The sequence below is a fragment of the Clarias gariepinus genome, chromosome 15 (genome assembly GCF_024256425.1).
Source record: "Clarias gariepinus isolate MV-2021 ecotype Netherlands chromosome 15, CGAR_prim_01v2, whole genome shotgun sequence".
Classification (NCBI taxonomy): Eukaryota; Metazoa; Chordata; class Actinopteri; order Siluriformes; family Clariidae; genus Clarias; species Clarias gariepinus.
In genome coordinates this window covers 11,529,450-11,546,753 of record NC_071114.1, presented here as the reverse complement: position 1 = coordinate 11,546,753, position 17,304 = coordinate 11,529,450, and the positions used below count along the sequence as shown (strand labels likewise).

The window sequence follows — 17,304 nt, the reverse complement described above, 5'->3', positions numbered from 1 at the left end:
CTTTTTAAAAAAATAGAATATCATGAAAAAGTGAAACTTTCATATATTTTAGATTTGAGGAGAAAATTGCTGACTTAAAAGTTCCCTTATTTTTTTCATAATTATCAGACATTAATCTCATGTGTCCCATTACTGTATAAAATTACACAAAGTCAAATATATGATTAATAAACTTATTTCTAGACATTAAACTAATGTCACACTTCACTTTTGGCAGATGATTTTTGCTTCATACTAGAAATAAAGGCATAAAATAATAATATTAATAAATAATAATATCTGCCGAATAAAGATCTGCCAAGTAGCTTGAAATTAGTGAAAAGTCACTAAACAAAAATAAGTGTTATGCGAATCTTAAAAAAGCAAATATTAAATGGATAGATTTTTTAAACCTATTTACTTGCTGAGATGTCTTTAAAAAAAAAAAAAAAAATAGGTGGTCTACAATGTAATAATTAGAGTCTATTAAAGTAGAAAGCACACTGTGAACAGTCTGGACTTTTTTTCTTCATAAGAAATAATAAATAATAATAAATAAAAATAAAAAAAACGGCACCAGTTGCATACTTTTGATTGATCATCACTGCAAAACACACAGTGTTCAAAACTGTTTTATTGCCATCATACCTACAGGCTTTTGGTCCACACGTCAATGTTAAGCAATTTCTCCATGCTCGGTTTTGTCAGCTCATAATTTACATATGTAATTATCACCCCAAAACATAAATCTCTTATATCACCTCCAATGGAAAGAGAACTGTTATGGTCTTGCATTGAGCTCAGTAAAAAGATTAACAAATAATTTATATACTGTATATGTGAGGATACCCGCGGCTCCGCCCGCATGCAGATCCTGATGGCCATGTGCTAGCATTACCTGCAGTTAGAGTGTACGGTCACATCGCTGCTGCTCCAATGTTTCCGTGATGTATCATTACTTTGTGGTATGATATTAAGGTGAGGATGTCGCCACACCAGCTACACGCTATACTTGTCGTCAAAACACCAGCTCCTTGCACCAGGCCGAACAGAATTTCTGTTTTATTTATGTGGAGTAGTGACCCGTGGCTCTTCCTGAGTGCAGATCCTTACACCTACATGCTACCATTACCTGCAAAAGGAGCGTATGGTCAACTCACTGCCACTCCTCAAGCTGCTCCAATAGTTTAGCAACCCTTAATTCTGCTTGTCGTCTCCTTAATACCTAAGTTTACTGTCACAAACATACAAGTCATATATTAAGTAACAAAAGTACAAAAACAATGTTCTTTCTCAATAAAACAAACAGTGGTTCAAATTAGTAAATTCCTTCATGACTGATTACGTACTGTATCCTCTTGGGTAACATACAGTCATGTGTATAAGTTAGTGGCCGCTCTTTTAATTTTGTGAGGGGTTTTTGTGTAAAAACATAAAAATTATCTAATCATAGTGGGTCTAAGTATTAGGCAAATACAACCTTATTTAGCTCACCATGCAATTATTTATTTTACAAAAATGAAGCCAAAAAGGCAAAGAAAAACATGCAGGCAAGGCTAGGTGTACCCTCTGACTGCTTTCAAATAATTTGAGAGGGTAAGTTGCAGCCAGGTGCTTCTTATGATCAGCCTTTGATTAATTGATCATAGCAGGTGTGCAGATCTCTATAAAAGCAAGAGTTTGGCAATGTACTATTCTGAAGCATTCAGGTGTGTGTACACACTGCCAAGAGGGTAAGACATACTGTACAGTAAGCAATTGTTGCTGCACATCAATCGGGAAGGGGTTATAAAGCTTTATTTATTTATAAGTAATAAGCATTCTGTCAAAAGAAAGTTGCATCTTCTTAGGACCATGCAATCATCAGAAAATACAAAAAAATGGAGAGAAAAAAGTTACATCTCAGACCCTCATGTAGTGTGCATGTTGAAATTTAAAGTTTATGACAGCACAATTAGAAGAAGACTGAACAAGTATGGTTTGCTTGAAAGGGTTGCCGGAGAAACCTCTGGTCTAAAACTAACATGGAAGCACAAGTAAGGTTCACAAATCTGCATTTAAAAATTTGAAAATTTATTCTGCAGCAGGACAATTTCACCAAACATACAGACAATAAGAACTTTTTTAAACCTACTGTAATTGTTTGTGGTCTTTAGCGTAGAGAAAATAAAGGGGTTGGACAATGAAACTGAAACGCCTGGTTTTAGACTACAATAATTCATTAGTATGATGTAGGGCCTCGTTTTGCGGCCAATACAGCATCAAATCATCTTTGGAATGACAGATACAAGTCATACACAGTGGCCAGAGTGATTTTAAACCATTTTTCTTGCAGAATAGTGGCCTAGTCACTACGTGAAGCTGGTGGAGGAAAACGTTTCCAAAGTCTCGATAATATTTAGATCTGGTGACTGTGCAGGCCATGGGACATGATCAACTTCACTTTCATGTTCATCAAACCACTCTGTCACCAGTCTTGCTGTGTGTATTGGTGCATTAGTATCCTGATATACACTATGACACCACCATCAGGATACAATGTTTGAACAATTGGGTGCACATGGTCCTTCAGAATGGTTCAGTATTAAGTCTAGGAAATGCAATGGTTTTGCAGCCCAAACCATCAGTGATCCAACCCTATGCTTCACTCTGGGCATGCAACATTCTGGGTAGTATGCTTCTTTGGGGCTTCTCCACACTGAAGGTAGACTTATCAGAGAACAATACATGTTTCACATTGTTCACAGCCCAAGATTTTTGCTTGCTGGCACCATTGAAACCGACGTTTGGCATTGGCATGAGTGACCAAAGGTTTGGCTATAGCAGTCCGGCCATGTATATTGACCCTTTGGAGCTCCCAACGAACAATTTTGGTGAAAACAGGAAAGTTGAGATGCAGTGAGTTTTTTTTTTAGGTACAATACGGGTTAGCACTCGGACATCCCTTTCAGATAGCTTCCTCTTGCGTTCACAGTTACTTCTGTTGGGTGTGGTTCGTCCTTCTTGGTGGTATGCTGACATTACCCTGGATACAGTGGCTCTTGATACATCAAGGTCACAGATGTGCCAGTGAGATGCGCACCAACAATTTATCCTCTTTTGAACTCTGATATATCACCCGTAATGTTGTGTGTATTGCAATTTTTTAGGAAAACCGTGCTATTACTCTGCTAACTCTGGAATGTGCAATCAATGAAGATTGGCCACCAGGCTAGTTAAATTTAGCCATAAAACCTCCAACACTAAATTGGCCAGTGTTTTCAGTTTCATTGTCCAACCCCCGTAGTTCTTGTATGTTCTTGTATGTCCCTGATGGTATTGTATGATGGATAAGTCGCTGCCTGTATTAAGGTCACCATTAATCCTAACAGTACATCTTCAAATCCAATTGCAGAAATGCAGCCCCAAACTTGCAAGGGAACTCCACCATGTTTAAATGTCACCTACAAACACTTATTATTGTACCACTGTCCAGCCCTTCGGCAAACAACCTGCCTCCTGTTACAGCCAGTATAAGGTAAGTTGCTTTTGGGTGGCAATTCTTCCATGAAGACCACTTCTGGCCAAACTTTTGTAGACAGTAGATGGGTGTACAGTACCTGAGTGCCTGTCAGGGTTTCTGTCAGTTCTTTGCTTATGGCATTGCTGGACATTTTCCAATGTCAAAGGCAAGTGACCATGATGTGTCCTTCATCTGCTGCATTCATTCTTCTTGGCTGACCATTTTCCTTGTCTACGCTCCTCAACACTGCCCATGTCTTTGTGCTTCTTCAAAATATCTTGTAACTCCAGTCAGCTTTGAAATTGTTGCCTGGGAGAAAGCTTTCTGATTCAGCGTAACTATTATGTATTTTGTTTTTTTCATGCTCAGTCTTGCCATAGTGTATGACCTGCGACATGAAACTGATTTACACAACCTCAGCTTAGTAGAAGAGTTTGGATCTTCCTCACACAGTCTTAAGCCTCCTACACAGCTGTTTCTGTTTCAGTTAATAACCGCATTTCAACCGACAAATTGAATTGATCATTAGCACCTGGTGGTATAATTGGTTAATCACCTGACACCTGACTCTGATCCTACAAAATCCCTGACTTTGTTCAAGTGTGCAAGTGTGAGAATTGATGCTGGTTTAAAGCCAAAGGGTAGTCACACCAAATATTGATTTGATTTAGATTTTTCTTCTGTTTGCTTACTGTACTTTGCTTTTTGTAAATTGCTAAAAATAAGCAATTAAAATATACTGTATATATTTTAAAGCATTCTTACTTTACAGAATTTCTTCACACCTGCCTATATATATATATATATATATATATATATATATATATATATATATATATATATATATTTACTGCTAGCAAGATGATTTGCCTGTGACCCTGACCCTTACATTAGTCCTCCTCTATACAGTATCATCATCATGTACTAATTAATGGTAGGCCTACCCAAGATAGTTTAAGCTGCTTAAGCTGGTCACATTTTGACCCGAGGCTGCTAAAGCAAATTGTAGAAGTTCCAGTGTCAAATATCAAATGATTACCTAGTCTAATACCCCTTGTCTAAATTAGATGCCTTATATGTGCAATCTTTTTTCTTTACAAAATGGTGTGCCTTCTATTCCTTGTTGTATTTGTAACACATCTGTTCAGTCTAAATAATTCATTCATATTTATTTACATCCCTAGTGGCGAAATCCTTTGTAGCAACCGTGTAGCGTCTTTCACTCCAACTGCATCTCTATTTCATCTGTGTCCATCAATCACCAGTGGTAACCAGAAGGGCTCGTCCTCTCTTGCTGTCAAATCTGACATAAGACAACACAGCTCAAACCACCGTTCTTATACCAGCCGTATTGTCAGTGTTCTAAATCCATTAATACTGTGTGTAAGAGTCAGCAGTCAGTGTCAACATACAGACCAATACAGCGAGTCCCTCCGTAATGTCAATGTCTTCTAATGCCGAGCTTCCCACTCTTCTATTCCGCAGTCTAACGATTTCTATGTCATACGCAAGGCAAGGGAATGCTCTGACAAATGACATAACTAATGCCCCCTGGTTTTGATCCAGTTTGCTATAGGTGGATGCTGCTCTGTACAGCCTATAATTGAGTCATCAATGAGCAAGCGGGGAGCCAGAGCAGACGCAGCTAAATTGTTAATGGCCGTTGGCTGCACATTGATCACCGCGGGACTCTGTCTGAGTTGCCTAACACTGATGAGCTATTGCATTCCACCTTGCTGAATTTGTCACCAGTATGTAACCCCTAGTGCCCCCTCCACCATTGTGGTCCGAGTAGGAAAATTCACCATGGAGCCCTGATTGTGAAAAAGGCAGTCTTTTAAACAAACCAAAAGGCCATCATCAAGAAGTCACACATCATTAGGTGTTTCATAAATCCGGAGATGTTTGTAAAGTAACACAGAGACGGACTCCAAGGCACTCGATTTAGAGCTGCAATAAGCACTTTGTTTATTACTGCATGGTAAAATACCCCGAGTTTGCAATCACTCCTGGTTTTGCAAAGACATGTGTTTTAGGAACATTTTCATTAGCTATTTCACTTGAAACAGAAGGAGCATCTTGTTCTGATCTGAGGTTTTATGGTTAATGTCAGCTTCCTTATTTCTTCTGAAGGACAGCTGATAGCCCCTAATGCTGTTCCTTTCATCCATTTCTCAGCTGTCACAAGCCTGTTCATTGCTCCATGTCTATGAGAAGAAGCTTTTGTTTCTGTTTTTTCATTGAAATAATTCATGTTTTTATCGATTAAGTTCTAGTGGTTTCTGCTTTCAATAGATCTTTTTCTCTCCTTGAGCTAAAGTGGCACCTTATAGCATCAGGGTTTCTTTGTTTTCAATTCAGTTTGAAGTTCAATGTGATTCAAGAGCCCTTTCTTTCTGGTCCTATTGGCCTCTGCTTGAAAAAGAAGCCTTTTATCATGATTCAAGTTATAGCCACATGGTATGTTCTACCTTTAATCAATCTATTTTTGAGAATATAACAGAATAATTCATCCACATCCATCTGGGAGGCATAAGAAAAATGGGAAATATATTTAAATTACTCATTTCCATTTGGAATTTCCGTCAGCTGCAGCATATATTATGGTTTATTATGAGTGCTTTCACATCTCCAGTCTCTACATTTGTCTTGGATTTCATCATGCTATCAATCTGTCCATCTTAGTGCTACTCCTCTACCAGTTTACTGCCTCATTCCAGTCCACCTCTTAAATCTTTAAGGCTGGTTTGGCGTTTATTCCAGGCCTTGCAGCACTATCGATTCCTTGTCCTTGTACTCGGCACACAAACACTTAGTTCATAAAGCCAGTAGGATAGGAATGTAGAGGAGGAACATTGGCTGGCCTGGATTATACTGTTTGCCATATTCTGTCTACTGATTTCCTGCACTCAGAACAAGGTCCCTTCTGAACTGTTCCCAGTGCTCACTTCCAGGATTGCACATCTTATTTATTTATTTACCTCAGAGAGTCAGAGTGAATAAGAGTGCAGGTGCAGGTTCAGAGAAAACTGAAATAGAAAAATAAAGATGGAGGGGATACTGCTATTGGAGGGAGTTGAACACAGAGTGTGTGTAAGAGAAATGGAAATAGAAGGTACAGAGAGAAAAAAGAGACAAAGAAAGAGCCCTTGTGAGACGACCTCATCTGTCACAGACCGACTTTGTCATTAATATGCGGCAGCTGCATGCTGATGGCTGGCACTGACCCATTTTCTCTCTCGGATCTTGCAGAGTGAGGGTGAGGGAGGCGCAGGTCTGAGGATAATCCGCTTTGTGTGGAACACCCAGGTAGCATGGCTAAAGACAAGCCTTTTGGCACACGGAGATGAGCTGCAAACACAGACGCTCATGTCCTGTGATAATAACTCCACTTTGACCACTAGACTGCAATTATGTAAGCAGCAAGAGGGTGCCGGTGTACCCGAGGTCCAAGAAAAATTACCGTAGGGAGCAAATCCATTTTTCATATTCGACCAAAAAAATTATTATATCAGAGATATAGGTTTTGAAGCCTTCAATACAGACTAAAATAAAGTGTCTAATAATAAAGAATCGCATACTGCCTAGTCTAAAAAAGTTACCACCTGGTTTAACTAAGTAAATGGGTAATAGCCTTTCACTGAATAATTACTGCAGTGATTAATACCATTCAGCTGGCAACGAACCTAACCCCTTCTCATTTCTTAGACAATCATGTCAGAAGACACATCCTGTGGTCGTGGCAACAATGTTACTCTGTTTTAGAAGGTTCAGATTACTGGCCTGCACCAAGCAAAGAAAACAACTAAGGAGATTGCTGAAAGTACTCAAATTGAGTTAAGAACTGTAAAACACATTATTAAAATCTGAAAGGATGGAGGTGGACCATTGTCTTTGAGGACACATAAAAAACTGAATCATGTGAAGAAAAAAAATCTACACGCACAATGCAAGGAGAACTCAAGGGATTGAGACTAAACAGCTGTGTAAGCCTTAGGTAAACCACCTGTCAGTGAGGCTAATCAGAAAAAAGTCTTCAGTTTGCTACGGTGCATAAAGAATGGACAGAGAAGCATTGGGAAAAGGTCATGTGGTCTGATGAGTCCAGATTCCAGTGTGATGGTCACATCAGGGTTAGAAGAGAGGCGGATAAAGTGATGCCTGGATCAAGCCATGGCACAAGTGTTATGATCTGGGGTTGCTTCTGGTGGTTAGGTCTAGGTTTAGCATCATTATGTGCCCAAATAATAAGATAACCAGATTTTTTCATAAATTAATTGTTTCTTTCCTGATGGCATGTTGTGCAAAAGTTGGCAGTTGTGGAAGAGTGGTTGAGGAAGCATTCACCACAGAGTCCAGACCTTACACCAAGAGTGGACTTTACAGAAAGGACAAAAGTCTCCCAGCATCAATACAACATAAACATATGAATTGTAAATAAATCTTGTGACACGGCTGTAATTAAGGCAAAAGGTGGTCCAATTAAATATTAGATTATGCAGTGTATGCAGGGGAGTGTATATTGATTTATTTGTGAGCAACTTTATGGCAAATGGTTGAATAAAGTGTACCATGATATAAAAAAAATGTTTTTGCTCAGTTGTGCTGGCACAACATGGGGACTGTTATAATATAATAAATTCATATATTAACCTATTAATTCATCCATAACAGAAAGCACTGTGCTTTTAGAAAGAGCCAATGCTTCCACCAGACCAGAGCATAAATGTTCAAGGCTGCTTTAACCTGCATTACACTAAAGACTCTCACATAGTGGTTAAGAAAAGAACCGTGTGCAGAGCCGTTACTGATATTAAACATTTCTTTGTATTTCACACAATATGTTTCAGCAAATACTGAGGCACTGAAAAGGTACTGTGCATACAAATTGCAGCTCAAAGATTGACTCAGCCTGACAATCTTGCTGTGTTTCTAACATGTGAGACAATTATAAACCTACGGAGGACAAAAGCAGAGATATCCAGTGTATTTATTGAAACACACTTTTCCTACAGCTGTGATTAATTGTAAGGTATTAAGCAGGTGTACAAACTCTTAATGTACTATAATATAAATCATGTACTATATTTACCCCCACACATGGGAAATAATCACATTTGATCTTGTGTTCATTAAGCAGTTTCAAGAACAAATTCACTGTGTTTATTCATTTGTTTTATTCATTATCTCTTTGCTCTAAAGGAGCAGTGTTCTGTTTTCACTGAGAGAGCCAGAGATCCCCTGTGAGGCAGAGGATGAAAAATGTGTTTCCTTTTCTTTCACTTCTTCTGTTGTTCTCATACAGGTGCTGGGCAGTGGTAGAGATCGTTCCCCAGATGGCTGTCGAGCCCGTCCTGGAGGAGAGGCTCTTAAATACCAGCTTGGTCCGGATGGAGACCACTCGACCTGCACACACATTTATCTACTCCAACATCTCCCTGGAGGAGTAAGTCCGCACGTACATATCTGCACATGCACAGACAGAGACACACGCACACACATTTGTCTTACTATCCTTGAGAGGATTTTCCATTGACATAATTATTAATACACCTAATTAATGCTTTGCTACACCTCAGTCTAACCCTAACCTTAACCTCAGTAACCAAAAGGAAATAAAAGCTGCAGGGATTTCTTTTTAAAGCAGTTTTCCTCATGGGGACTAGATAAATCCCCTCAAATCTGAAACAGTCCAATATTCGTATCCTTGTGGGGATATTTGGTCTGCGCTGATATATACAGTAACAACAGACGAATACTCTCCTCTTGAGAAGTTTCTTTAGTAAAGTGGACCAGATGTGTCTCTTTCATGTGCTGGATATGTTCGCATCGATCAGGTGCCTAATGCTGTCGAAAATGGGCCACTCAATCCATCTTCTGTCTCTTAATCACAGCTCCACCTCCAGGCCTGAAGTGGCTGATGAAGTCATTCACAGAAACAAATAAAATATCAGGAGGAACTGGAACAGTGCATAAGAGGGCTATTTTTGGTATTAAGTGTAAAAGACACTCTCAGCCAGCTCCAGCTCAATAAAACAACACAGGCAATTATGCAACTTCAAACCAAATGGGCACGCTTTAAAAACAGCTGAATTTTAATAGTTTTAGTACAAAGTACTTTAGCTCGTGTAAGCTCTCTTGTGTAAATGACATTTATATACACAAGCCTAAAGGTGGACACAAAAACAGGAAGCCACGAGAGCTATTATCGATTGCAGGCTATACTAACTACAGTACAGTAGTTCTCCCACAATGAGAAATTCCTCTGTATTCATGTCCGCCACCTATGAGATTCCAGATGTTTAGGGTCAAGGTAAAGGCACATGACAAATGAGCTCAACAGCTTTTTGTCTTGTGCGTCTAAATGATAAAATATTGTCCAGAGATGTTACATGGCAGTGCGTAATGCTCACCTTGTGTACCAGGTAAAGAGCTTAAACTGTAAAACTCTTTCACTTCACAAACATTCACTACACACAGCTTTTTGTTCTCTCTTTAAAATGTCTAATAAAAGGCTAATTCATGTGTGCAATCTGATAAATTGCTCATGCAAGTGGTTTAAGCAGGATTTAAATCAATTAATACCTGCCCTTTGGTCACATTTACATACACAGTTATCATTCTCAAACTGACATTTAGGTGTAAAGTTAAGGCACGTGCAAATTACACATGTAAGGAATGAAACACAATAGGGATGGCTGATGTTGATGGAGGAAAATGTTACTATTAGCACCTCAAATGTGATGATAGCCTTATACCAGCAGAGTTAAAAATAATTTATTCCTCTTACTCCACAGCAACATTTGTTTGTTTACTTGAATTATTTATTTATTTATTTATTAAAGAATGACACATTTATCAGTTGCTAGTTAAACTTAATCTTGTAGAACATATGCAGGAAATGTTCTCCAGCCTTATAATAGCTATAAACCGCCATTCTTTCACCCTCTTGAAGTTAAAAAAAAAACGAGTCAACAAAAATGCAACTTGTCATTTTACTGAAAAAAACACCACCAATGGCCTCCATCCTAAAGACTCTTATATGTAGGATAACTTACTGTAGTTATGCTTCTATATCTTATTGTTATAAAGCACTGACACAGGAGACTCCTATGTACAGTAAATGCTATAGAATGTGTGTAAATATTTTGTAATTATTGTATGTGGAATTTCCATAAAAGTCTTTAAGCATGTTATTAATTTAAAACCATAATGGTATATTATAGCCTTTATCTTAAAACAAGCTCATTAACACAACCCCCTGCAGCTACACAGGACTTCTGCCAGAGTTGTGGTAATAAAAATTTAAACATCACTTTTGCTCCAGTCAGAATTAAGTGATCAACAGTATACAGAATACAGTATAATGCACAAAACAAACTTGAAGGAATTAAATCCTTTGCAGAATTTAGAACCTCAGCAAATGTGAGCTTTGTTTTAGAGACATGGTTATTTGTATGAAGGTTGCATGGTGGCGTTGTGGTTATCACTGTAGTGAGCAAGTTACTGTATATACATGAATATTTCAGTATATTTAATACCTACAGTAAAAGAGCTAGAAGCTCTGATATCTATTTTATTTTAGCTTTTCCTGAAATTTCCAGTACATCTGGCTGCATGTGAAAACTGTTTTCAAGGCCAAGTTCTCAAATTTTGGGCCACAACAATCTAGGACAGCATAATGGGTAAAATAATATGATATGCTAAATAATATGAAAGACTGGAATATTTTACCATGCTTCCTGTATCAGTAGTAGGGAAAAAAAGGGTTGTTGTGGTCTACAAGGGCAGATAGTCTTCTAGTATCATGTGAAAGACAACCAACATGAATATGAATTATGCACATTGAATTTTGCATATGAGTCAATTAATCTGTTGCTTGTAAAAGTTTTCATTTATTAATTTATAAGTAACTGCGTTACCTAGTTACAGTGCCGAGTCTGACCTAGGAAGATTGGAAGGTAGGCAGGAATTCAATCAGGATCTGATGCCATTCCATCAGAGGACCCCATACATTTACCAATTCATACACTTATTGTGCAGTTCAGTCTGCAGAAGCAATATTTTTAGAAGGTAAGATTAAACCACACATCCCAGAGATAAGCGAAATGGACATGGGCAGTGCATGCAAAACTGCAATGAACTGCACTAACAGTAACTCAAGCCCAAGATTGACCCAGAGACCTCTGAGCTGTGCGGAAACAAGGCTGCCTGCTACAGTATACCATTGAGCCACCCACTGGAAACAGAAACACTAATAAAACAAATAGAATATTTAAATCGTATTGTTAAAAACAATAAAGGCTTTTTTTTTTTTTTTTTTTTTTGCTTACACATGCATCAGAAGGACCATCTAACATGTATAACACTACACAAATGATCTGCAAGATAGAAGAAAATAGTGTGAAAACAAATCTGCAATGATAAATCTTGTGTGCAGAGTCAGGCAGGTATTTGAGCCAGTGGTGAAAATGCCCTTAAATCAACCCTTATCCTGTTGAAGTGAGAAATAATGTATAATGACAGCATCTCCTTTCAGCTTCCTGAGTCTTAAACAAAGCCTAGACTGTGTTTTAGGATCAGTTTCATACCAGAATGATGCAGTGTACTCCTGTTGGTTGGATAACCTTATAAATATTAATAATACCATCAGATAAAATGATTACATTTGAATCTTCCTAGCTGTTTCTGCCCTGTTATTACTTTATTTTAAGTCTTTGTAACATTATTCTGATTACACATCAAAAATTGAGAAGTTTTAAGGATTAGTCCTCCAAATCATTACACAATTATAATTATCCCCCAGAATTGGAATAAAAGCTCATCTGGGTGAGAGATACGTTTATCTGTAATCTAATATTCATGTTCAATTTGTCTGTGTCAATGCATCACATATCCTTAAAAAAAATATTTTTATATGATTATTATCACAATAATTTCCTGTGCCAAATTTGTCTTCAAGGGATAGTTCAGGTGTTTTAAAGTCTGTCTTAAATCAAAATTGATGTGCATATAAGTACATAACCATAGGTCTTGGTTGTTATAAATGTTCCTGCTCTGCACACTGACTGTGAAGTTTGTGGCCCAGAACACGAGCGCAATGTACAGTAAGTAATGGGGGTCAAATTCTACAACCCTCATTCTGTGCAAAAATGCATTCCACAGTTTAGCTGATGCTCATATGAAGCTTCCACAGTCCCACTGCAGGAACATTTATAACAACCAAGACCTATGGTTATGTACTTAAAAAAATAAAAAAATAAATAAACTATCCCTTTCAGTGTTTTAACAGCTGCTTAATTGAGTGATAAATCTGTCAGTGGAGTGTGCTCACAAGTGAAGGAAGACAAAAAATAATGCATCTGTTTGGGATTTGTGTGTTGGTGGGAGTAATCTGGGGAAGGATGGTCTTGTACATCTTGGCGACCAAATGTACCTGCATGGATAGGTATAGAATTAGTGGCATTAATAATTGTGACAATGGAAGGTCCACATAAGGACTGAAGGACAAACAAGTGTTTGGTGTGGGGGGATTTAAATCTTGGTGGGGACCAACTGTGACATGTGACACTTGACACGTTTGACCTTGTCGGAGGCCAGACAAACCAAGAGATTTACATTTGATTGTGAACGGTTAGGGTTAGATTTATGCGTAGGCATAGTATTAATTAATGGCATTAATTAAAAATGTATGTTAACCTCGTGTCCTCACAAGGATAGTGATGTGTGTGTGTGTGTGTGTGTGTGTGTGTGTGTAGGCGGGGTGTTTGATGGCGACAAGGGTAGTACTCATGGTTAACAGGAAAAAAATGGTAGGATGGGAGGCAGCGTTTGCACAGAGCAACAGTGTCCCCTGCAGGTACCATAAGGTAGTACAGAGTTGAAAAGGATCAGAAATAGGGAATGGATTCTTGCATCTCAGATACGAGTCTTGTCCTGATAGACATGCTGTAAACGCACCTAAAACATACACACTCCCGCATGCACGTTTTTTTTTTAAATATTTACTAAATGATACTGAAAGACCTGCTCACTGATAATGTTCAGCTTGTATATAACTGTTTCATGTACAGCAAAGTATCCCAACAACAGAGGATCTCTCTCTCTCTATTCCTCCCTCTCTCTTACCACCTTTATCCCTCTCAACACCCTGTCGGCAGCTTCATAATGAAGAATCAAGAACAGTAGCCATGCTGGTCAAATATGTTTATTGGGATTGACTCACCTTCTCTTAGGGATTTAGAAGGATTACATTTCCTCAACCTAATCCAAATTGATTTTCCATGATAGTGATGGATATTGTCTTCTTTCTATAGGATTATTTCGTAGACCATTTAAGGGACCTTTTATGGTTAAATGTCTACTTTTAGTGTAGCAACAGTGACTATAATCAAATTTTATGCTGTAACCACCATCATTTATAGTCACTATAGTATTGGTATCTGTTCTCATTTTCACTATTTTTCAGCAAAAACTCTTTTATATTGTTTTTCGGAAGCCAGGATTGGCCTTATTCAAATGTGCAGACTGTAGGGCCTTTTTTGCCTGCACTGCAGAAATTAGACAAAGACTCGGGGACAAAGCCACAAAAGCAGCGAAGCTTGATAAAAATGTGGGGCATCTGATTTCCTGGTGAAGCCGTTGGGACATTTTGGAAATTGGAGGTCAGTAATGGAACACTGCACACAGTCTACTGGCTATAGAGAAGAAGGATCCGGGAGCGTTCAGAGAAAGAAATAATTAAAACTAAAAAGAGTTGGTGCCAGAGTTACAAGGAGTCACATAGAATGGTGGTTCCGCTGCATTACCTGCCTCCCTTCTAAAAGCCACTTCTTGAATATTTTCAAGAGCAAACAGCATTTGAATCTGACTAAGACAAATGTGTATTTAAAAGCGAATTAAGAAAGATGAATAGGGAGTCATTACTCTGATGGACATGGTAGAGCATTGATGGTTGTTTTTAATATAACTACTATAAAAACACTGTAGCAGTACCAGCCATTATTCTGATACATATCAGAATAATGGCTGGTACATATCCATCCATCTAGGAACTTTTGTAGTCCAACTAGGAACCGTGGAGGCCAATGGTGACCATTGTATTTATTTCCAGTTTAAGGACCTACAGTTAACATTCACGCATGCATTTACACACTAGGGGGAAATTGTGAATGCCACTAAATCTAATCTGCATGTCTTTGGACTGTGGGAGGAACCTGGAGAACCCAGAGGTAACCCGCCAAGCATGGGAAGAACATGCAAACTTCTGTGCACACAGACCCCTAGGCGGAAATCATACTTGGACTCTGGAAGTGCAAGACGACAATGCTAACCACTAAACCACCGTGCTGCTTCTAATATATATGAATTGCTGAATGGCTAATATACTACTATCTTAATATAGTGTCATCAAAACCTTAGTGCATACACAAGACCTTTCCACAAAGTCCAGCAGTTAGTGTTTGACATATATTTGCTTTACTGCTATTGCTGGTCCCACAGCAATCAGACATCATGGATAATATGCCAACCCACTTTGGGACTTAAAAGCATATTCACACCATACTTTGAGGAGTCACCAGAAGTTGATCTTGTGGAATCTACAGTGATGTCCAGGTAGTAGCAGCATAGATTTCCTAAAGCAGCCCACCTCTAAGGCCCCTTGAGGAGATGATTCTCATGCAATGGAAAGTCACAGTAAGGGACAAGCACCTGACTCACCTATATGCCATGGTGATGATGTTCCTCACCGAGGAGGTTTTTATTAAACGCTCTGAAATCAGCTGGTCACCAACTTGGCCTCAGCAGAAAGCTGCAGTGGGATATTGAGGGAAACCAACAGTTACAGTAGGAGTCCACCAGTCAGGAAACGGTGTGGACTGTGGGACTAAGCTGAAAAGCTCAGGGAAACCCTACTTAGTGCAGATACTAGGATGAATAGAGGTAACCCTACTCTGTCTTAGTCGTTTGTGTGTTAGCAGAGAGGTGGGTGGTGTGAAACTGTGAAAAGTGAATGCTGTGCTAAGCCAGCAAGACTAGTTTGTTTTGTAGTTTGATTGTCAGCATAATGAGTGATAGCAAACACTGTTAGCATGCTAACCCAATCAAAGCTGGCAGCCATGTGGAGTTCAGAATGTCATCCAGATCTATTAAAAATGACTTTCACTGCAGCCAACTTGATAACAGGTCATCAGAGGATATTGCTCACTTTGCAGGACAGGTTAAGTGTAGTTAGAAGCTGTAACAAGATGTATACAGAAACTCCAACATGCGCATTGGGTGAGAAGAGAAAGTACACCTCACCATATGGCTTTGTTGGGGAAATTAAATCATTTAATAAAAGAAAATTCTTCTTCTTCTTTTTTTCAAAGAATAGAGTTTATTTTTCCACTGCAGTTCTAGTGACTTGTAGAATCTATGATAGATGTATAATAGCTGTTCTGGAATAGCTCTTGCAAGAACAGTATTGTAAGGTGCAAATGCAAATGAAACTAGTTCTCATGAAGACCATCCCCCTGGACCTGTCTGACTTGTCCCGGTGTCACACTTCTGGCTGGAGATCTCGTCGCATGGATGCCCCGTGTGGTCTGCCTGTGGTCTGTGTGGTGACGAGGGACAGTCACCACACAGATCCCAAGCAGTTTTTCCACAAAGACAGTCCTGGAGTTGGCTGATGCTGACAGCTGTTTGCTGAGGAGTCATGACTGCAGTTGCTCAATAGTTAAGGACTGGAGTTTCCTAAAGTCTACTTGAGCCTCCAGGAACAAACTAGAACCCATATTAACCTAAACACATCTCCTGTTATACTGAACTTCCAGTCTCACACAGTATAATTCAGATCAATCCCTGCTATCCATTTTCACCCAAATGAGGATGGGTTCCCTGTTGAGTCTGGTTCCTCTCAAGATTTCTGAAATCTTAGGGAGTTTTTCCTTGCCACTGTCGCTGTCGTCCTCGGTAGGTGATGATGAAAATATCCTAAAGACATCACATGTTCCTGCCTTAAGTAGGAGTTGGCAATTTCTTTTTTTATATTGCAAAGAAGGAGTTCAGTTCATACTCATTTCATGAGTAATTCCACAGTTTAGTGCTTTTATTTGTTACATATTTAGGTCTTACATACTATACAGGTTCTTACTTATTGCATATACTGTATGTTACAGCACAGTGAAATTCTTCCCAGCTTGTTCGGAAGCTTGAACTCCTTACCTTCTAATCGGTAACCCAGACCGTTAACTGTTGAGCCACTACTACCCTTTAAAAGCAGAAGATCAGTCCAGCGATTCTCTAAGAAACAGTCTGAGCTACACTTTGCCCTGAGGTCCAAACCTAAAAAAGGTTTCATCAGTACTTCATTTAAATTCATTCTGTGGTTTGCATTTTTCCAAGGGCAAAACCTATCACCCTTCCTATTGTGATTATGATCTTTTAACTACAACGCTCTTGAGCATGACCATCTGTACTGCCTCTCAATTAGCATAACATACCTCTTCAATGCATTTATTTAAGCCATTCACTTACCTACACAAAGACGTTAACTTTAAATGGTGTTGTATAAGTGTTTCCAAACCATACTGAAGATTTTTTATGTAGTTGCAAATTGTTTTCTCCCCTTCCACAGGTCTGAAAAGGCTGGAGAGATTGCAACAATACCTCTAACAAAGGTAAGGTGACATTTTCTTGGCAAAAAAGTGTAATACTCAGCAACTGTAATATCTGAGGCTGTCAGTGAATTTTAGAATAGAAACCAAGTGGTGCTTTTTTCATTGCCATGCTTTATGTCTTTTTTTTTTTTCAATTTCAATTCAATTTTACTTGTACAG

The 17,304-nt window shown here is 38.7% G+C and overlaps 1 protein-coding gene across 1 annotated transcript in view; it reads left to right on the top strand.

Moving 5' to 3' along the window:
- si:ch211-51h4.2 (uncharacterized) overlaps positions 1-17,304 on the top strand; it is a 134,764-nt gene that overhangs the window by 85,308 nt on the left and 32,152 nt on the right. The window contains exons 12-13 of the mRNA XM_053513605.1: positions 8,787-8,927; positions 17,103-17,145. Coding sequence (XP_053369580.1) covers positions 8,787-8,927; positions 17,103-17,145 — 184 coding nt within the window. The remainder of the gene's footprint in view (positions 1-8,786; positions 8,928-17,102; positions 17,146-17,304) is intronic.